An 18,378-nucleotide genomic window follows, 5' to 3' on the forward strand; every position below is an offset into this window, starting at 1 on the left:
AGTTACATGATGATTCTTTGGATTTTGGACACTGTTTCAGGGTCATCCAATTCTCTTCAGCATGGCCTTTCAGTCAATGAACTGGTGATCTCTGGTGAACTGGTTGAGAAGCTTCTCCTTTGGGGCCATTCTGCTTGTGTATTAGATACTACAAAGTTTAAGCAAATCCTGGTTTTTGGTGGATTTGGAGGTTTAGGGCGACATGCTCGCCAAAATGAGTCTTTCACTCTAGACCCTAAAGTAGGCTTGTTAAAAAAGATAAATGTATCAGGCCCACCATCTCCACGCATCGGTCACACATTGTCAGTTGTTGGAAACCACGTATTTATTATTGGAGGCCGAGGTGATCCAATACAAATTCTTGATGATGTATGGGTCCTTCATGTAGATGAAAATAGATGGGAACAGTTAGCTTGTTCTGGTAGTGAGTTCCATGCGAGGTATTTCTTAAGCAAAAATTTTGTTCTTTCCATAATTACTACATATTATTCTGTGGACATTCTTTGGGAAATGTCTCGAGTAGAAATCTTCAGTAATTTCCTTTTTTCTGATCATAACATGGCATTGGGGGCTTAGTGGGTTGTAATCTGCTGCGCAATAAAATAATCAGGACCATGTTTATGTTTAGAGACATCTTTATGTGTGTAATGCTGGATAGTTTACAACATGCTTGAGGAGTAGCCTCAATTGTAGCTTCCAAGTTTGTTCCATTTTCACCTTGAGAATTGCCATGTATTGTTATCTTCATATGGGCTAATGTTCTTAAGATTTTTTGACAGTTCAAAAAAAAAAAAAAAAACTGTTCTTAAGAATTGATAATGTTCTTAAGATTTTTTGACAATTTAAAAAAAAAAATAATGTTCTTAAGATTTTTTTTTTTGAAAAATAAATTGTCTAAGGACGCATTTTGGGCCTTCATGTGGGCTATATGACTGAATGTGCGTGCCTTCTTTAAGCAAACTCGACCAAATTCTCCAAAACAAAGTGAGAAATAATATCCTTTAAGGGCTTCTCTCGCTTATAGAGAATTTTCCTTTCAAAGAAATTTTAAAGCAACATATTCAAAAAGTATAAACGAACCCAAAGAAAGAGGGTAAATTTGGAGAAACATCGAAAGTTTAGGCTATTTAGAAATGTTAGTAATTAGAGAAAAGCTCTAAAAGCTATTGAATGAAAGGAGGGACAGTATGCCACTTTATTTGAGCACATAAACATGGAAGGTCTCATCAAATGATTTAGGCAAGAATATAGGAGCTTAACAAGGTAGAGATGTCGACAATTTGTGTTTGTTTTATATCATTTAAAGGTGAATAGGTTGGCTCTTTTGTTTGTTCTTGATGGTGGTAGTGCTCTGTAGTTTTGCTTGTGACCCTCGAAAACTGACATTTTTGCGTTTATCCCCAACGACATAAACACACACACATACTGACTGTTTGGTCATGCGTAACACTTTTCTCCATCCTAGAGTCTCTATACATATTTTTTGGCATCTAGTGACTTGTCCATATTGTCTCTTTTGGGCCTCTAATAAAATGATTATGCATGATGCAGGCATCGGCATGCGGCTGCAGTTGTGGGTTCAAAAATATATGTTTTTGGTGGTCTTGACTGTGGAAGGATATACAGCAGCATGTTTGTTTTAGACACAGAATTGTTGCAATGGAATGAGGTGTGTATCAAAGGGGAATTGCCTTGTGCCCGCCATTCACATTCGATGGTGGCTGTCAGTCGCAAGTTATATATGTTTGGGGGTTATGATGGTGAGAGACCCTTAGGGGACCTATACAGTTTTGATGTTGCCACTTCTCTGTGGAAGAAAGAGCTGACATTGGGAACAAATCCATCCCCAAGACTTTCACATTGCATGTTTGTCTATAAAAGGTATGTTGGCATATTGGGGGGATGCCCTCTCGGATACCAATACCAGAAGTTAGCGTTACTCGATCTGAATGATCTAGTTTGGAAGCATGTTAAGCTACAATCTATCAATGAATCTCTTCTGATTCGTAGTGCAGCTTGTGTTGTTGAAGATGATCTTGTCATTATTGGTGGCGGTGCATCTTGTTATGCATTCGGAACAAAGTTTAATGCTCCATTGAAGATAAATTTGTACAAGATAGGTTTGTTACCTTGTGGTTCTTGTGATATAGGAGACAAATCCAATGCAAAAATTGATGAGAAAGGGCACGACAGTAATACCGGTATTTCCATTTGTCATGGAGATGATCCGCTGGCATCACATGAGAATGATTCAATGTGTAAGGCTACCAAATTGAGTCCTGTATCTTATGATGCTAAATTCAGTGACCACACAGACATAATGGCTGGGAGCAATAGTGATAACAAGTGTATGAAACACTGGGTTCTGCAGATTGAAAGAGCACATGCTAAATTTGGAAAGGATATATTAAAAAATTTAGGGTGGTTGGATCTTGGGAGAAGGGTGTATTCAAGCAAGGATGGAACACAAATTTATTTACCAATAACGAAAAACTGCTACCCCTTTCTTCGAGAGAAATTAATGGCTTCTGCTGAAGGATTTGATAACTGGAATGGCATTTATCCAAAAAAACTGAATTCAGGAAAGGAAAATTTTCAATCGGTTGATTCTTTATCAATATTAGTCAATCTTCTGTTATCTGGTGGTGGCTCCCTAACTATTGATGCCAGTCCTCGTGCTCGAAAGGCACCCAAAGCTCCTCACCATGTATTGAGAGAAGAAGTTTGTTCATTGATAAAGCAGAAAGGCCTTTCTCCAGAGCTGCTGGATCAGTTGCCCAGCAGGTTAGTGTTTCAGTTCTGTGATGAGCTTTAAACTTGCTGTATTTCGTTATTATATCACTCAAAGTCTCGAAGTCAACATTCTCCCTGTAGTCATGACTACTCCAGAAAATAATTCCCAATATTTTATATAATTTTAAAAGGTTTATGTTGAAGGTTTTAATATCTCAGGTGGGAGAGATTCGGGGATTTGTTAATACTTCCCATGGATTCTTTTAAGGATAAGGTTTGGGATTCTATCGGGGAGGAGCTTTGGCCAATTGTTATGAAATCACTTGAAGCAAATCGTCTTGCTCGTCAGGTTATATTATCAGCAGAATATTGCTTTTCTTCAGTTCTCAAGTAGCACCATTTCTTATATTTCAATGCTCTGTAAATATTTTTCTCCAGGAAATGAATGTGACGTGCTTTTTTGTGTAACATATCAGTTCCTTGACTCTGTCAAGTAGACAAAACTTTGTTCTATATGATAGTTTATTTATTATTTGTTCAATTTTTTTATATAGTTTCACCAATGCAATTGCTATTCTTCACGTTAATTGGATGATAGGTGTAATAGAATCAGGTCTCGTCCCTCAATGGGTTTAACTGAAAACTGCATTATAACAATGTAATGAAAGCTGTAAACAATTTTACCTCCCCAAATAAAGTAAGGTTTGTAGAGGCTTGGAGTGATTTCTAAAGCCAAAACCTTCTAAAAAACCTATCAACAGGGAATTTTTTTACCCAAAAATTTGTAGATGACTATCTTCATCCTAATAAACGCATCATGGAGAATCCGGGAAAATGACCCAGAGAATGTTCCTTTTTGAGGGAATAGAAAAATCAGTGGCTGTTGGTTGTCCATTTTAGGAAAGGACAAATGGCTATTGAGGTTTAGATGGATTTATTTGACCTCAAATTTTATAAATGTTCTCATCATCGCGAGGTGATCAATTTAAAATTTTTAAAAAAATTATTTTGGGTTCTTAAACGATTTGATACAAAACTTTTACAGGTTCAAAAGAGTGTATATCAAACTTTATGGTCAAATAAACATAGAAACTAGCACATATATATATATATATATATATATATATATATATAGAGAGAGAGAGAGAGAGAGAGAGAGATGATGTATTGACATAGTGAGAGATATGTACGCGGGAGTGTTAACTAGTGGAGAGACAAGTAGATTTTGGGTGACATTGGCATACATCAGGGATCAGCGTTGAGGCCAAATTATAGTCATTGGAATCTATCACCCCAAGTGGTGATTCCGCTTTGGAATTCCGTTTAGGTGGTTTTTTCAAGGAATCTTCATGGAACCCATTTCCATAAAGTTAGGAATTTTGATTCCGCGTTTATTGAATCTCTATTTGAATTTTTTGGAATTAAGATTCCTTGGCATCCAATATCATGGTTCATAAGTGCACGAAACGTTTTTTGATCCGCATGGAATCTCGCTTCCCCCTTTTGAGAATCTCAATCGGATTTTATTGGAATTATTACAAAGTGGACATCACATCGACTGAGTAGCATATTGTAAAATAAATTTAGGGGTTGTTACATAACTTGCTTTCTACTAGTGCTAGAACTTGCTGACTACTTCTTAAACAGAATTGGCCAAGTGTATAGGGTTTGATTCGATTCATATGGATTACAATGTAGAGCATCACAGAGACACAGTCTCATTTTCAAGTATAAATATTAATTACAAAAGTTTTCAAGTATTATCTACTATTGTGGTGGGGAATGATTCTTTATTCCTTGGGCCAATATTTAGCTAGGACCAGGACCGAAACACCTACATAGGGGGATTTGTTTGACCTTAAACTTTAAACCATTAATCCTTTTTTTTTTTTTTTTTAAAAAAAATGTAATAATTCAACGACAAAATTGATTTTGAATTCTAAAGCCCCTAGATATCCTTGTCCATGAAACGAACTCTCTAGAGTCGTCCTTGGAGCACAAATTGAGATGGAGGATATTTTGAAGTTCTTCAACTCAATTCCTTTTTTAGATTGATCTTAGAGATAAATAGTGTTAATTTGAGAACTCTGTGGCCAAACAAATGGCCCAAACTTGATGTTTTGGTCCTTACACAAACAGTTACAGTATTGACATTTGGCATCTGATCACTATGGGCTTGTTGCTTGCAGAATATTACTCAATTGAGTTTCTTAGTCATTGATGCCTGTATAGGCATAACAATTTCCTGAAAGAAAAGAGTGGGCAGTGCTGCAAGGCCTGAGGCCAAATATAGAAGTGGCATGGAGAAAAAGAATCACAATAGCCCAGAATTTGTCAAGGGGGGAGAGAACTTAAAAGTAGGGTAAGTTCAATTTCTGAAGCAAAAGCCAAGAAAACTACTATTAAGGGTTTTAAATTATGATATTTATGTGGAATGCTTCCTCTGAAGTATCGATATGACCAACCTCGTTGATGGCAGCAGTCGCAAAGTGCTTCTCCCATATGCTATAAATAGTTCCCAAAACTCCACTGGACCATTCCTGTTTTGACATCACAATGTCTTCTCTGAAGTAGGAGTTCCATTGGGAGACTCCCTTGGACATCAGATAGGAATTTGCTTCTCCTGAAAATTTTCAAACAATCAATCTTTCACATTCCCATTGATTTCTGGTAAGCGTAGGTTCAGTGCATCTCTCCCTCAAATTTCATCTCAAAAGGATTTATAGATTTTTTTAAAAAATAAATAAGTGCCCAGACACATTGGTCATTGGGTGGTGTGCTCAAATTGAATCTAAACCATCCATCCTATACAGTTAAAGAGGCTGGCCTGCTCACAACACATTCTATAAATATGGGAAGATCCTATGAACTGCTGCCCTATAAGACAATATGTGCCGGATGGCCTAGATTGAAGGATTCCTTGTGATCTGGATGGCCGTGAAGAATAGACCCTTTATACCCCATATGCACAGAATTTGGGGTCCATCAGGCCCCTACTTTCTTGAGAAAATTAATTTTATAGCATGCAAATCTGGCCATTCGTTTCTTTCTCCTTCAATCTGGACTGTTAGGCCGATGTTGTAGTTAAGGTCGAGTGGCTCATATAATCTACATGCATGCACAGATGCACAGCTCATACACACATGCACACTCACACAGATGTGTGTGTGTGCATGTGTGCGAACACGAGCTCGTGCTCATGTTTGGCCCCCACCTCATGTAAACACCATGAGGCATCCTCGCAAAGTCCATAGTTTTGATGGTTGGAAACTCAACAATTGATCTAAGCCCCTGCAAGTCCATGTCCGTCCTCAAAAAATGGATTTGAGGCTGCTAAAGTAATGCAAATTTTACTGAAATAGGTACCATTGAACTGTACAGTCTAGATCTCATGTTGAGTTGGCATTCAAGATGGAGTATTTTAGTGTTGGGAATACATTTCTTCTTTCAAGACTGGATCATGGGGTCAAGAGGATGAATTTGCTTACTTTTGGGTCTTGAATCATCCAAAATATGGAGAAATTGGTGGGTCCCAGCTGGCTCACTTAAACTGTATTTGTTATAATGGTGAAATTGGATCTCGTGTGAAATGAGAGCATTTTCTTTATCAAACAATTTTATGGGGAATATTTCTTGAGCTGTTATTTTCTGGCCTTCTTGTCAATGTTATATGAGTTCCCATAGTTGTACTTGGTTTCTTGTGTCGACATTTAGCGACACTTACACACATGGCGACATGCCTAGATGTTGGGGTGACCCTCTATTTGTATGTCTCAGCTGCATGTGGACTCAAACACGATGTATCGTTTTGCATGTTAGAAGTCTATGCACACAAAACATCTCATGTCCCGTTCGCTTTTTTGTAACAAAAAGTACTTTGGTTGGAATTTGAAATGGGTGCAATTTTAAATATGCTTGTTTTTGGAAAATTCAATAAAAAATAAAAGTGAAGGGTCTATAGTTTAGCATTACATTGCAAGACATCATATAATTCGATTTTCTAATTTTTTTTAGTTTCCATAAGTTCTCATTATAATTTTATGTTATTTTATATAATTTACATGTATTTAAAAAAGTAGTTTTACGAATGTGTGTCCACTTTAGATATGTACTAGATTTTGATGTCTATGTTGGCGTCGAACACTTATTGTACAAGATTAAGCCTATTATTTACTAAGCATTAATGTCTTCCTCATTCCTTTTTGACGTGCAGGCTGTATATGCAAGACCAAGTGTTCATTGTATGTTTTTGTTGAGTATTTTCAATTGTGAGAATTTCATTGAGCATTTTTTCTGGGGTTCTCCTCATCCTCAGATATTGAAAGGTTGCATGTTTCTTCTTTCTGTCTCTACCATGAGAACAATTTCTGCATATTTGTGATGACTTCTGGTTTTGGGTTTGTCATCATTGGATCCTATTATACGGTTGTCAATAGTGTAAGCTCTCATTTTTATAGGTTCTCTTCTTTGTCTCTTCCATAAGAAAAAAGAAAGTGTAGGGGTTATGTGGCCATTTAAAGGCCTTATGAGAGCGTGTACTAAAATTATATAGTGAAATATTGGCTCCAGTGGGAGTGTGGCCCACTTTGGACTATGAGGCAGTGCCAATGTTGAGACTCACCTGAGTTTTGACAGCTTATGGCTCAAGGTGACGTCTAAAACAAGTAGTCTTGGGCATTGTCTGAGCACAATCGATACGGTAGGAGTTGTGCCCAGTACAAATATGCCGGCGGACTAGATGAACCTTGTGTGTGATAGTTGGCCGGAGAGGACAAGAGCCTAAAACCTCATCATCACTATCACATGGCATGTGCACTAGATAACCATTTGAGAAGCGACCCTTTGGATAAGGGCGTGTGACGTATACATGTGTCGAAGTCCCTGTAACACTGGACTACGTTGGAAGGACCCATGAAGCATAGTGCTGAAATGGAGCCTGGACTTGTCCTCAGGGAGGCACCTGTAATCCATGGACTAGGATCATGTCTGCTTCATATATTGGCCGACTTTGATAGTCCAATCATGAACCCCTGTGAAGGGTTGTGGGTCATGGGAACTATTGGGTCAAGTTTGAGAAGGTGCAGTGAAATGCGGTCTCTAGAAAGGATGGAATCCTCAACATATTTATTATAATCCTAACTTTATGTATCCAATTCCTATAAAATCTTCTTAGATATGTTTACGTATGTTTTAATTATTTTTCATATAATTAAAATGAATTTTTAGACCTCACTAGATATTTTATTTTATTGAAAAATGGTTTTTTAATAAGAAAAAATCAATTTTCTAGATTTATTTTAATCAGAGAAAAATAAAATATTTGATGACAGTATAAAATTATTTTGTTATCTGAAATTATTTTTAATAAAATTATTTTATTATCTGAAATTATTTTTAATATATTGGGGACCCATTAGAATTTATTGGGCCCAACACTTAGTGGAGCATGGGGCCCACATGGCCACCCTTAAGGTGGTGCACCCCACCTCCTAATTTCTTCTCTTTCCTATTTTGTGCCTTGTGTTATAAGGCATGCAATTAACTTGAGAATTTTGGAAAAGTATGGTGTAGAGATTTTTATTGATTTCAAAAAGGGAAAGTGTAAGAATTAATTGAAATTGATTTAGTATTTTCTCTACATAATATTTGATGGGAATAGAGTTATAGAAACTAAGGGATAATGGTTCCACCTCATTCTTTTAATCATAATGGCTGATCTAATGAATGAATTGATGAGATCTCTTCACCCCACAGGTCTCCAAGATCAAATGGCAAGATTAAGTCTCATAAGGATGGCAAAACCCTAACCCTAGAAACCCTTGCCTTTATTTCATATAAATTAGCTATGGGGGGCTTATTCTCTACGCCTCATATCTTAATCTCTCTCTCTCTCTTTCTCTCTCTCTCGAGCCTAAGGGGTGCCACGCCCCTCTCTAATCTTTCTCTATCCAAAGATTAGGGTTTAGAAAAGAAAAGAAACCCTAAGGGGTAACAAACCCAAGTGTTGAGTCTTGGTCTAGTTAATCCCATGTCATGCTCTTTGCATGTTTTTGTCTAGGCTTCCTAGGTTGTGAGACAAGTTCTTTAACCTAGATCCCATGCGCCATTGGTTGAGGAGACTTGGTATGGGGTGTACGAAGTCTTTGGGAGTAACCTGAGGCAAGGTATGCAGTAATTTTCTATTTTATGCTCTCTTGATTTGATTTCATCTTTTATGTAATTTTCAAATCTATGTTATGAATGTAATTTTGTTTTAATGGCAAGCAAGTGAGAGTCTTTGGCATTCTTGTGTTTTTTATTTGGTTCATATATTGTATTTGGACACTTGTGAGTGATTCAGGTGGCAATACATAAGGAAAGATAAAAAAATTTAATCGGTATTAAGTTACCCGGTCACATAGTCCACTTTTCAGAAAATATCTGAGAAATTTTTGTTATTGGCCCATATTGGGTATAATAAGAAATTTCAGTTAGTGCCTCATATTCTTAGATCCTGTTAATCCCTTTCTCTCATTTTTGGTATTGTACTACAGTTTGTACAACTTTAGATACATATTCATGCTTGAATTATTTGGAAAGCTCTTTGTCGCTCTTGTGTGTTTGTTTTGTTGCTTCACAATAGTCAATGGCGTACCTTTTGTGTCATTTTGTTCCATTACAGTGAGTTCTTTGCATCCATATGTTCTTTGATTATTATTATATGAATACTTAATTGCTTTGTCATTTAAATGTCATGTACTATTTTAACTAAAAAGTTTGTAACATAATATGTGCACTGATCTAACTTTATTGTTTAGGGAGTTAACCTTTTGTATTTACTAACTGTTTCTAGGGTCGAATTTCTCCCACTGGGACAAGGGATAGTACTGTAGAGCTCCTTATGGGAGATAATGGCTGGGTTGAGCATCAAGAAAATGGCATAATCTATACTTTTGATGTGACAAAGTGCATGTTTTCTTCGGGTAACGTCTCTGAGAAGCTTCGGATGGCCCATCTTGACTGTAGGAACGAAGTAATTGTCGACTTGTATGCTGGAATTGGCTACTTTGTGCTTCCTTTCCTTGTTAAGTACGGACAATGATTGCTATTTCTTCTGAGTTTTAATTGTTCTTATCTCAGTACAAACTAAGTGCTTAATTTAGATAAAATCTAGCTTTAGAGGAAACAGATGCTTCACTAGGTCCCTGCATTATATCGCTTATGTAAGTGTGAATTCAGGGCCGGAGCAAAACTGGTTTATGCTTGTGAGTGGAACCCTCATGCGTTGGAGGCTCTACGTCACAATGTCCGAGCCAATCATGTAGCCGATAGGTGTATCATTCTTGAAGGAGATAATCAGATCACAGCACCCAGAGTATGTATCTCAGTTAGGCTATATAGCTTATGTATTGTGCTTATGAGCATTTAAATGCATTTACATTGCATTTAAATGCTTAATTTGTTTCATAAAGTTTATTTGGCTAATATTGTAGACTATATAACTGCAATGCATTAGTCTTACTGCTTATACTTTTTTCCATTCAATTTAGTGTGTGGGTCATATGTAAGTTGTTTAGATGGTGTTTGTATTTGTTACTATATTCATTTCTAACATGGCTAAATTTTTCATGGACCAACATCTTCCACCTTTACACCTCTTGGACTTGCTTGTAGTGTGGAAAGCTCTGTATAGGATGATGCAATACCTGCATGCATTGGACAAAAAGGGTGAGTCAAAGTGTTTGGTTTTCTGGGACAAACTTCAAGGGTTCAAACCTTTGACCTCCCTCACCCAAACTGATGTCTCCCGCATGCATGGTTTGATAAATTTAATACCAATCTATTGTGTCTGGGCCTCATCTGGATTAGTGTTCATTCTCTGAATGGGGAACCACTCTCCTTGTTGTCTATGTGGGCTTCACTTGGAGTAGTGTCGATTCTCTAAATAGGAAGCAATGTCCGTGTTGTCTATATAGAAGGTTTTGTTTTCTGAGGTGGCAGATTATATTGATGTCACCTGTAATGCCAATTTGATATCAAAGATACATGTCTGTTGTCTATGTAGATGGTTTTGTTTTCTGAGGTGACAAAGTATACAGATGTCACCTGCAATGCCAATTTGATATCAAAGATACATGTGAGCTTGCATATCTTTGTATCAAAGTGGATTGCCCTTGTCGTTGTTATAGGGTATTTTTAAATGACTTAGACCCCGGCACGAATAAAGGAGCCAGTCGCAACTTGGTCCCACCGTTACTCAAAATGCCTACGAACTACGGAAGCACTGATCAAATAAAACCATTTTTGGAAAAGTGGCAGAATGACCCCAAAACTTGTAGGATGGTGGCTTGGGGTGCTTTAAGCATCCTCGCCAAATTTCAGCCCAATCCGGCGAGTTTAAGATCGATTAGGACGAAATCTTATCCAAAACTTCAGCTTCTATCGCCCTGAAAAAGACCTCATAACTAGAGCCCTAATTTTTACACCTCAGATGAACACCAGACCACCACCATTGGATTTAAAAGGTCTGAAAAGCCTTGTATACCAATTTTCAGCCCATAGGCACTTCTAGACCCCCATATGTCCAACCTACCCAAAATGGATAGGTTTTATACTATTCTGATGAGGTTGCAGGGAAGCAGCTTTCATTTATGGAAACTGCTACATTTGGGCTTGGGATTGAATTTTAAATGGCCATATCTCCTTCATCCCGAACCCGATCGAGCTCAAATTTTAAGGCAAGGTTCGTCTCGTCGACGCACACATTTTGATATAAAATTTGCCCCGAGATGATGAGCGGATGGGGAGAATTCGAATAGAGAAATCTGGCTCGAAAATGAACGATTTGAAAAGTGAAAAAGGTCTTTTGATCAAGTGGGCATATTTTGAGTTCTCGACATTGGATTGTCATGAAAATGAATGCATTGCGATCGTGGGATGAAGACAAACAATATAAAGTAAAATTTGAGCAAGACGAAGGATCAAATTGTGTGCAATTTAAAGATGAAAATGACAAGTTTTCCGGTCGTCGGAATCCCATTTTCCAGCGACTTTCCAAATTGGAAACAAGTTCAAATGACCATCAAATTTGATGATTTTTGTCAGAAAATGACTGTGATGTGATCCTATCAGAGTTGTCATGAAGAAATTTGTCAAAAACATGACAGATTGGCCTACACGAAGAGTTAAAAGTTTCCATGTTCTTAAAGATGGTCGGAACTTTTATTGCCATCAAAAAGTGTGATTTGGGTGTCGAAATGGATATCGAAACGATCGTCATAAATTGAATATCATTTCTATGATGATGGATCATCCAAACGGCCACCGAAAAGCCCCTAAATTGACCTCGAATGTTGTCCATGGCTTAAGCCTCGTTCGAAGGGAACCAATTGGTCATTTCCTACATTGAATGGGGGGTATTTTCTTTATTTTTTACAAAAACGAAAATGCATTTTTAATTCAAGAAAAATGTATTTTTGGTAAAATTAGGCTACTTTTGAGCATCCACCTATGTTTTGGTGGATGCCTATAAATATATGTAAGCTTATTGTGTAATGATTCTTGGAAAAATTGAGAAAATGAAATTTTAATCTTTTAGCTTCCTTCTTAAAGAGAGAATATTTTAGCTGGAGAGAATATCCCTGGGACTTTGAGCTTCCAACTCTTAGAACTTCTGATTTCGAATGTTTCGAACACATAACTTCCAAGCCAAGCATTCGAACCCGGATTCGCGACCAGGTACATAGTTCTCTTTCTTTCTCTTCCCTTGTCTCTCTCCTTTCTCCTCTCTCTCTCTCCCCTTCATCGTCTTTCTCTCTCTAGCCTTCTCGGGCCGACAGTCTAGGATGCAGCCCAACACTATCTCCCTTCTCTTACTCTTATCTCTTCTCTAGCTGCAGGCCCAACACTCAATCCCCTCTCTTACTCTATCTCTTCTCTCTCTCTTAACCCTCTCGGGCCCGCAGTCTAGGCTGCGGGCCTAACACTCCCTCTCCTCTCTTACTCTATCTCTTCTTTGTCTTAATCCTCTCAAGCCCAACACTCTCTCCCCTCTTACTTCTCTCTCTCTTAACCCTCTAGGGCCCACAGTCTAGGCTGCGAGCCCAACACTCCCTACCCTCTCTTACTCTATCTCTTCTCTCTCCTCTCTTAACCCTCTCGGGCCTGCAGTCTAAACTGTGGGCCCAACACTCCCTCCCCTCTTACTCTCTCTCTTAACCCTTTCAAGCCCACAGTCTAAGCTGCAAGCCCAACACTCTCTCCCTCTTAGTACTCTTATCTTTCTCTCTCTCTTCTCCCTCCCAGTCTCTCTCTCCGTCTCTCCTTGATTTCTCTCTCAAATCGAGCTCTCTCTCCCTCTCTTCTCGGTCTCTCTCCTCGTTCTTCCATTCTCTCTCGCCTTTCCCCCTATCTCTTTCACTCTCTCACCCCCAGAATATCTCTCCTCTACAGGCCCTCTCCCCTTCTCTCTCTCTCTCCCCCTCGCCTCTTATGTCTCTCTCTCCCCTCTCAATCCCTCCTCTCTCTCTATTATCTTTTTCTCGCACTTTCTCTCTCCTCCATGAGCAGCAGCAGGACTGCTGCCCCTGTCTTTCTCTCTTATCTTCTCTCTCTCTCTCCCAACCTTCACCTTCTTTTCTCTCTCTATCATCTTTCTCTCATTCTCTCTCTCCTTCACAGGCCCTCTTTCTTTTCCTCTTATCTTCTCTCTCGCTATCCCTAACTCTCTCTCCCTCATCACTCTCCTATTCTCCCTCTCTCAATATCTCTTCTCTCTCTTTCTATTTCTTTATCTCTCTCTCCAAATCCGCACTTTTCTCTCCCTCACGCTGTCCCCATGCACCTCTCTCCCCATGTATTTCTCTTTTTCTCCCCCACATACTTCTCTCTCTCTCCCCCACGCACTTCGCCCTCTGTTTCCCTTCCATAAATCTCTTTCTCTCTCCAAATCTCATCCCCTCTCTCTCTCACACATAAATCTCTCCCTCACGCCACATTTCTCTCTTACTCTCTCTATCTCTCTACTCAAATCTCTCTCTCTCTCTTTTATCTCTCTCCTCTTCTTTATTCTTCATTCCCCTATCTCTCTTTAATCACTCTTATTTTTTTTCATTGGGAAAATCCACTCACCCTCTATCTCTTTTAGGAATCTCTAACATAAAACCCCCATTTTATTTCTTAAAAATACAAAATTCTATCTCTTTTCTAAATTATTATCCTTTCTTTAAAATCTTTGTTATACTTCTTAAAATTCTTCTACTCTCTTTCTAAAATTCTTGCATCATTTGAAATATCATTCTTTACCACACATTTGCATCTATTTCATTTGATTTTAGCCTCTTTAAGATTCTTATTTACTTTCAAGGATTTCTTATCAACCATCATTGTTCGTACATACATAAGCTTCTCATTTCATTGTCATCATGCATTATGCATAAGGGGGCGCTTCAGAAACAATTCACGATGGGTTTAATCCACGAACTCCGTTCTCTTGAATCCTCTGGGTTACCTCGATCACAAGTCGAGTACCTTTTCTTTATCATCCCTTAATACCTCTTGGGAGAGGTGACGTTGTAAGACTGCCCATTTTTTCATCAACCTTTTTTTTAATCGTTTTCCATCTTTTTAGTTATTTGCTTCCCTTTTTTGCCACCATATTTCTCTTCTCTCTCTCTTTGAATCTCTTAACCCATAAACATAAATTCCCACCTCTCAAACCTTTCATAATTAATTGGAGACAAGCCAACGGACGCCTCTAAAAGCCATAGATAAGTGTGATTATAGTGCCATGCAGCAAAGCGAGGAAGCAAAATTCAAACCGCATTGTAAGGACAGTAGGAGGGCTTTCTAAATGATCTAAGAGGGTAACCTACCCGAACGTGTCCCACGAACTCGACGACGAGGGAGGCTCTTAACATCCTAATCGTCGTACTAAAATTCTCTCATTGTTGGTACTTATCTATATGTTTCGCATATGGGTGTTTGAGAGAGGGTTTCTGCCGAACTCAGGTCCCCGACCCGTGACCTCTTTGGGCTCGTAGAAAATCTAGGTCAATCAAGTTGGTGGACCTAGTTTTTCCATCGGCCTGAAGAGGTCTCGGGTCGGGGACCCAGGTTTGGGAGGAAGACTCTCCCTTAGAACAACCACAAGCAAAGCGTGTGGATAGGTACCAATGATGAGAGAATTTTGGTATGACGACTAGGGTGCTAGGAGTTTACCTCATCGTCGCATTCGTGGGATGCATCTGGGTAGGGTTACCCTCTTAAATCGTTAGAGAAAGCCTCCTAAGCTTCTGTAGCTTGGATTGAGTACAACCCCCTTTTCTTTCCAAGCTCTACTTGCTCTAAATTCCATTATGGTTTGCTTTCATGTGTCTCTTCATTTAGGCTTGATGGGATAAAGTTAATTTGAAAATGAATTATAGAAAATGAAACAAATTAGAAATGCAAAAGATGCGGCAGACAAAAAATGGACAGCCTTCCGGCGTCACCTCTCCCAAGAGGCATTATCGGTTAATCGAGAAAGGTACGTGACTTGTGGTCGAAGTACCCCGGAGGATTCAGGAGACGAAGTCCGTGGGTTAAACCCATCGCGAATCGTTTCCGAAGAGCCCCCTTATGTGATATGTATGACAATGATAATGAATATGGAATCTAAGAAGGGGCATATACCAAGATGGTGATGGATAATAAGTATTCTTTAAAAATAGGCATGATCCTTAAATATGCTAAAATCAAATACAACGAATGTCAACATGTGATAGAAATGAAGATAAAAGGATAAAAAAATAGTGCGAGGTTTCAAGCTAAATGAAGTGGAGTAGGTTTTTTTTTAGATTAGAGAACTATTTCAAAAGAAAATAAAGAATGAGAAAACTTCTTAATCAAACAAAAGAATAAGAAAGAAATGAAGAGATACAAATGAGTGAAGAATGAAGAAAAAGATGGATGAGAAAAGTAAGAAAAGAAAAAGAGGAAAATAAGAGATGAGAGAGAAAGAATGTGAGAAGGGAGGAAGGGAGAGAAAAGAGGGTTCGAGAGAGAATAGAAGAAGAGAGCGAGAGAGAGATTCTAGAAAAGAGAGGGCTGGGTGAAAGAGAGAGTGAGATAGAAAGGGGAGAAGGTGAGACGATGAATGAGAGATATAGAGGGAAAGAGGGGAAAGAGGAGAAAGGGAAGGAGAACAGAGAGGGAGAGAGTTGGGCCTGCAGTCTAGGCTGCAAGCCCGATAGGGTAGAGAGAGATGAAAGGGAGAGAGGAACCGAGAGGGTTCCGAGAGGAAGAAAGATATATATAGGCGAAGAGAAAGAATGAGGAAAAAAGGGAGAAACTGGAAAGAGAAGAGGGTCCAAGGGAGAGAGATAGAGACGAGAGAGAGAGAGGTGAGAGACAAAGCTAGGTCCACAACCTAGGCCGTGGGTCCAAGAGAGTTTAAGGGGGAAAGAGAGTGATGGAGGGAATGAGGAAAAAGGAAGAGGGAAAAGAGAGGTGAAATACGTGGGCCCACAGCCTAAACTGCAGGCCCGAGAGAGTTTTAAGGAGAGAGAAAGAGAGACAAGAGATAGAGTGCGTGAGAGAGAGAGTTTAGAAGAGAGAGATTGAAAGAGGGACAGCAGCAGTGCTGCTGCCCGAGCAAGGGAATGGAGAAAGGAGAGAGAGAGATAGAGTGTGGAGAAGAGAGAGTTCGGGTGGGAGAAAGAGAGTTTTCACGAGAGGGAGAGAGAAGACGAATGAGCGAGAGAGAGACATCCCCCCTTCGCTGGGGTGTGCGAGAGAGATAGAGAGTGGAGAAGAGAGAGTTCGGGTGGGAGAAAGAAAGAGAGTTTTCACAAGAGGGTGAGAGAAGAATGAGCTAGAGAGAGAGAGAGTAATTGGGGCAGTAGCAGGGCAGCTGCTCAAGCGAGAGAGATATTGGATGAGAGAGAAGAGAGAGGGAGCTTCAAGTGAAGAAGAGAGAGAAATAGGAAGAGAAAGAGAGGGAGAGAGAAAGAGTGGCTGGGCCTGCAAGCTAGGTTGCAAGCCCGATATTAGAATAGAGAGAGAGAGGAGTTAGGGTGAGAAAAAGAGAGAAGAATGAAGAGGGAAAAAAGAGCTGGGCCCACAGCCTAGGCTGTAGGCCCATGAGGGTCTTAGAGAGGGAGAGAGAGTGTGAAGAAAAGGGAGGGTCTTAAAGAAGGAGAGGAGATGGAGGAGAGAGAGAATGTAAGAGAGAGGGAGACAGAAAAGAGATTTGGGGGAAAGAAAATAAGAGAGAAAGGGGCCACCAGTCTGCTGCACCGTCAAAGAGAGAAGAGGATGAGAGGGGAGAGATAGAGAGATAAAAGAGATTTTGGGGAGAGAAAGAGAGAGAAAGAGAAAGAGGGGGCAACAACGTGCTGCCTCGTGAAAGAGAGAAGAGGACGAGAGGGGAGAGAGAGAGAGAGAAAGCAGAGATTGGGGGGAGAGAGAGAAGAAAGATAAGAGAGGAGAATAAGTAGAGAGTTAGGAGAGAGAAAGAAGGGGGCAGCAGCAGAGCTGCTGCTCATGAGAGAGAGAAGAGATTTGGGGGAGAGAAAGAGAGACATAGAGATTGGGTCAGGGAGTTTACGGTAGAGAGAGAGAGGAAGAGAGGACAAGAACAACGACCGAGAGAGTGAGAGGAGAGAGTGCTGAGCCTGCAGCCTAGACTGCGGGCCCGAGAGGGTCAAGAGAGAGAGAGGGGAGATAGAGTAAGACGGGGAAGAGAGTGATGGGCCCACAGTCTAGAGGGTAAAGAGAGAGAGGAGAGTGAGTGTTGGGCCCGCAGCGTAGACAGGCGACCCGAGAGGATTAAGAGAGAGAAGAGATAAAGTAAGAGATGGGAGAGAGTGATGGGCCCACAGCCTAGACTGCGGGCCTGAGAGGGTCAAGAGAGAGAGGGGAGATAGAGTAAGAGAGGGAGAAGGAGAGAGCGATACAAGGGAGAGAAAATTTGGGAGGGAGAAGAGGGAGATAGAGGTGAGGGGGAGAAGAGAGAAATGAGGGAAGGAGAGAAAGACCAAGAAAGGGGGGGAGATAAAAGGGAGAGAGGGTTCGGTGAGGAGAGAAAAAGAGAGAAAGTAGGAGAAGAGAGAGTAAGATCGAGAGAAAGGGAGAGAGAGATATAGAGAGAAAGACCGAGAGTAGGGGAAGAGATGAGGGAGAGAGAAAAATGAGTGAGAGATCGAGAGGAAGAGAAGAGAAAAGATTGGACCTACGGTCTAGATCGTGGGCTCAAAAAGGTTAGAGAGAGAAAAACGATGAGGGGAGGAGAGAGAGGAGAAAGGATAGAAAGAAGGGAAGAGAGAGAAAGTGAGCCGTGCACCTAGGTAGGCTCGAGTCGTTGGCTTAGCTTGCCTTGATGTGGACCCTTTGGTGAGCTAGGTGAGGTGAGAGGCTTGAAACTCTAAGGGTATTCTCTCTCTAAACAAAAGAATTCTCCTTCTTCAAGAATCGAGCCAAAAGATTGAAGTTTCATTCTAATTTTCTCAAATTCTCTAAGAGTCATTACACAATGAGCTTAGATGTATTTATAGGCATCCACCAAACCTGGGTGGATGCTCAAAAGTGGCCTAAATTTACCAAAAATACCATTTTTTTGAATTAAAAGTACATTTTCGTTTTAGTAAAAAATGACCAAAATACCCCCCCCCCCCCCCCCCAATGTAA

At 39.8% G+C, this 18,378-nt stretch overlaps 1 protein-coding gene across 12 annotated transcripts in view; it reads left to right on the forward strand.

Annotated features, from left to right (window-relative positions):
• The window catches only part of LOC18445684 (Met-10+ like family protein / kelch repeat-containing protein), a 73,196-nt gene that overhangs the window by 42,426 nt on the left and 12,392 nt on the right, over positions 1–18,378 (forward strand). For 4 of the 12 annotated variants that reach the window (XR_002282911.2, XR_016049328.1, XR_002282912.2 and 1 more), the window contains exons 4-8: positions 41–440; positions 1,552–2,784; positions 2,953–3,082; positions 9,566–9,695; positions 9,952–10,087. Coding sequence is in view for 4 of the 12 variants with exons in the window: in XM_006855817.4 (XP_006855879.1) it covers positions 41–440; positions 1,552–2,784; positions 2,953–3,082; positions 9,566–9,801; positions 9,952–10,087 (2,135 nt within the window). In the remaining 8 variants the exon portion in view is untranslated. Of the gene's footprint in view, positions 1–40; positions 441–1,551; positions 2,785–2,952; positions 3,083–4,922; positions 5,096–9,565; positions 9,802–9,951; positions 10,088–18,378 lie in introns of all 12 variants that reach the window. The other 8 variants (XM_006855817.4, XM_020674463.2, XM_088858249.1 and 5 more) reach the window with 3 other exon arrangements.

The sequence above is a fragment of the Amborella trichopoda genome, chromosome 2, assembly GCF_054954075.1.
Source record: "Amborella trichopoda isolate Santa Cruz 75 chromosome 2, AtrichopodaSantaCruz75HAP2 v2.0, whole genome shotgun sequence".
In the NCBI taxonomy this organism is placed as follows: Eukaryota; Viridiplantae; Streptophyta; class Magnoliopsida; order Amborellales; family Amborellaceae; genus Amborella; species Amborella trichopoda.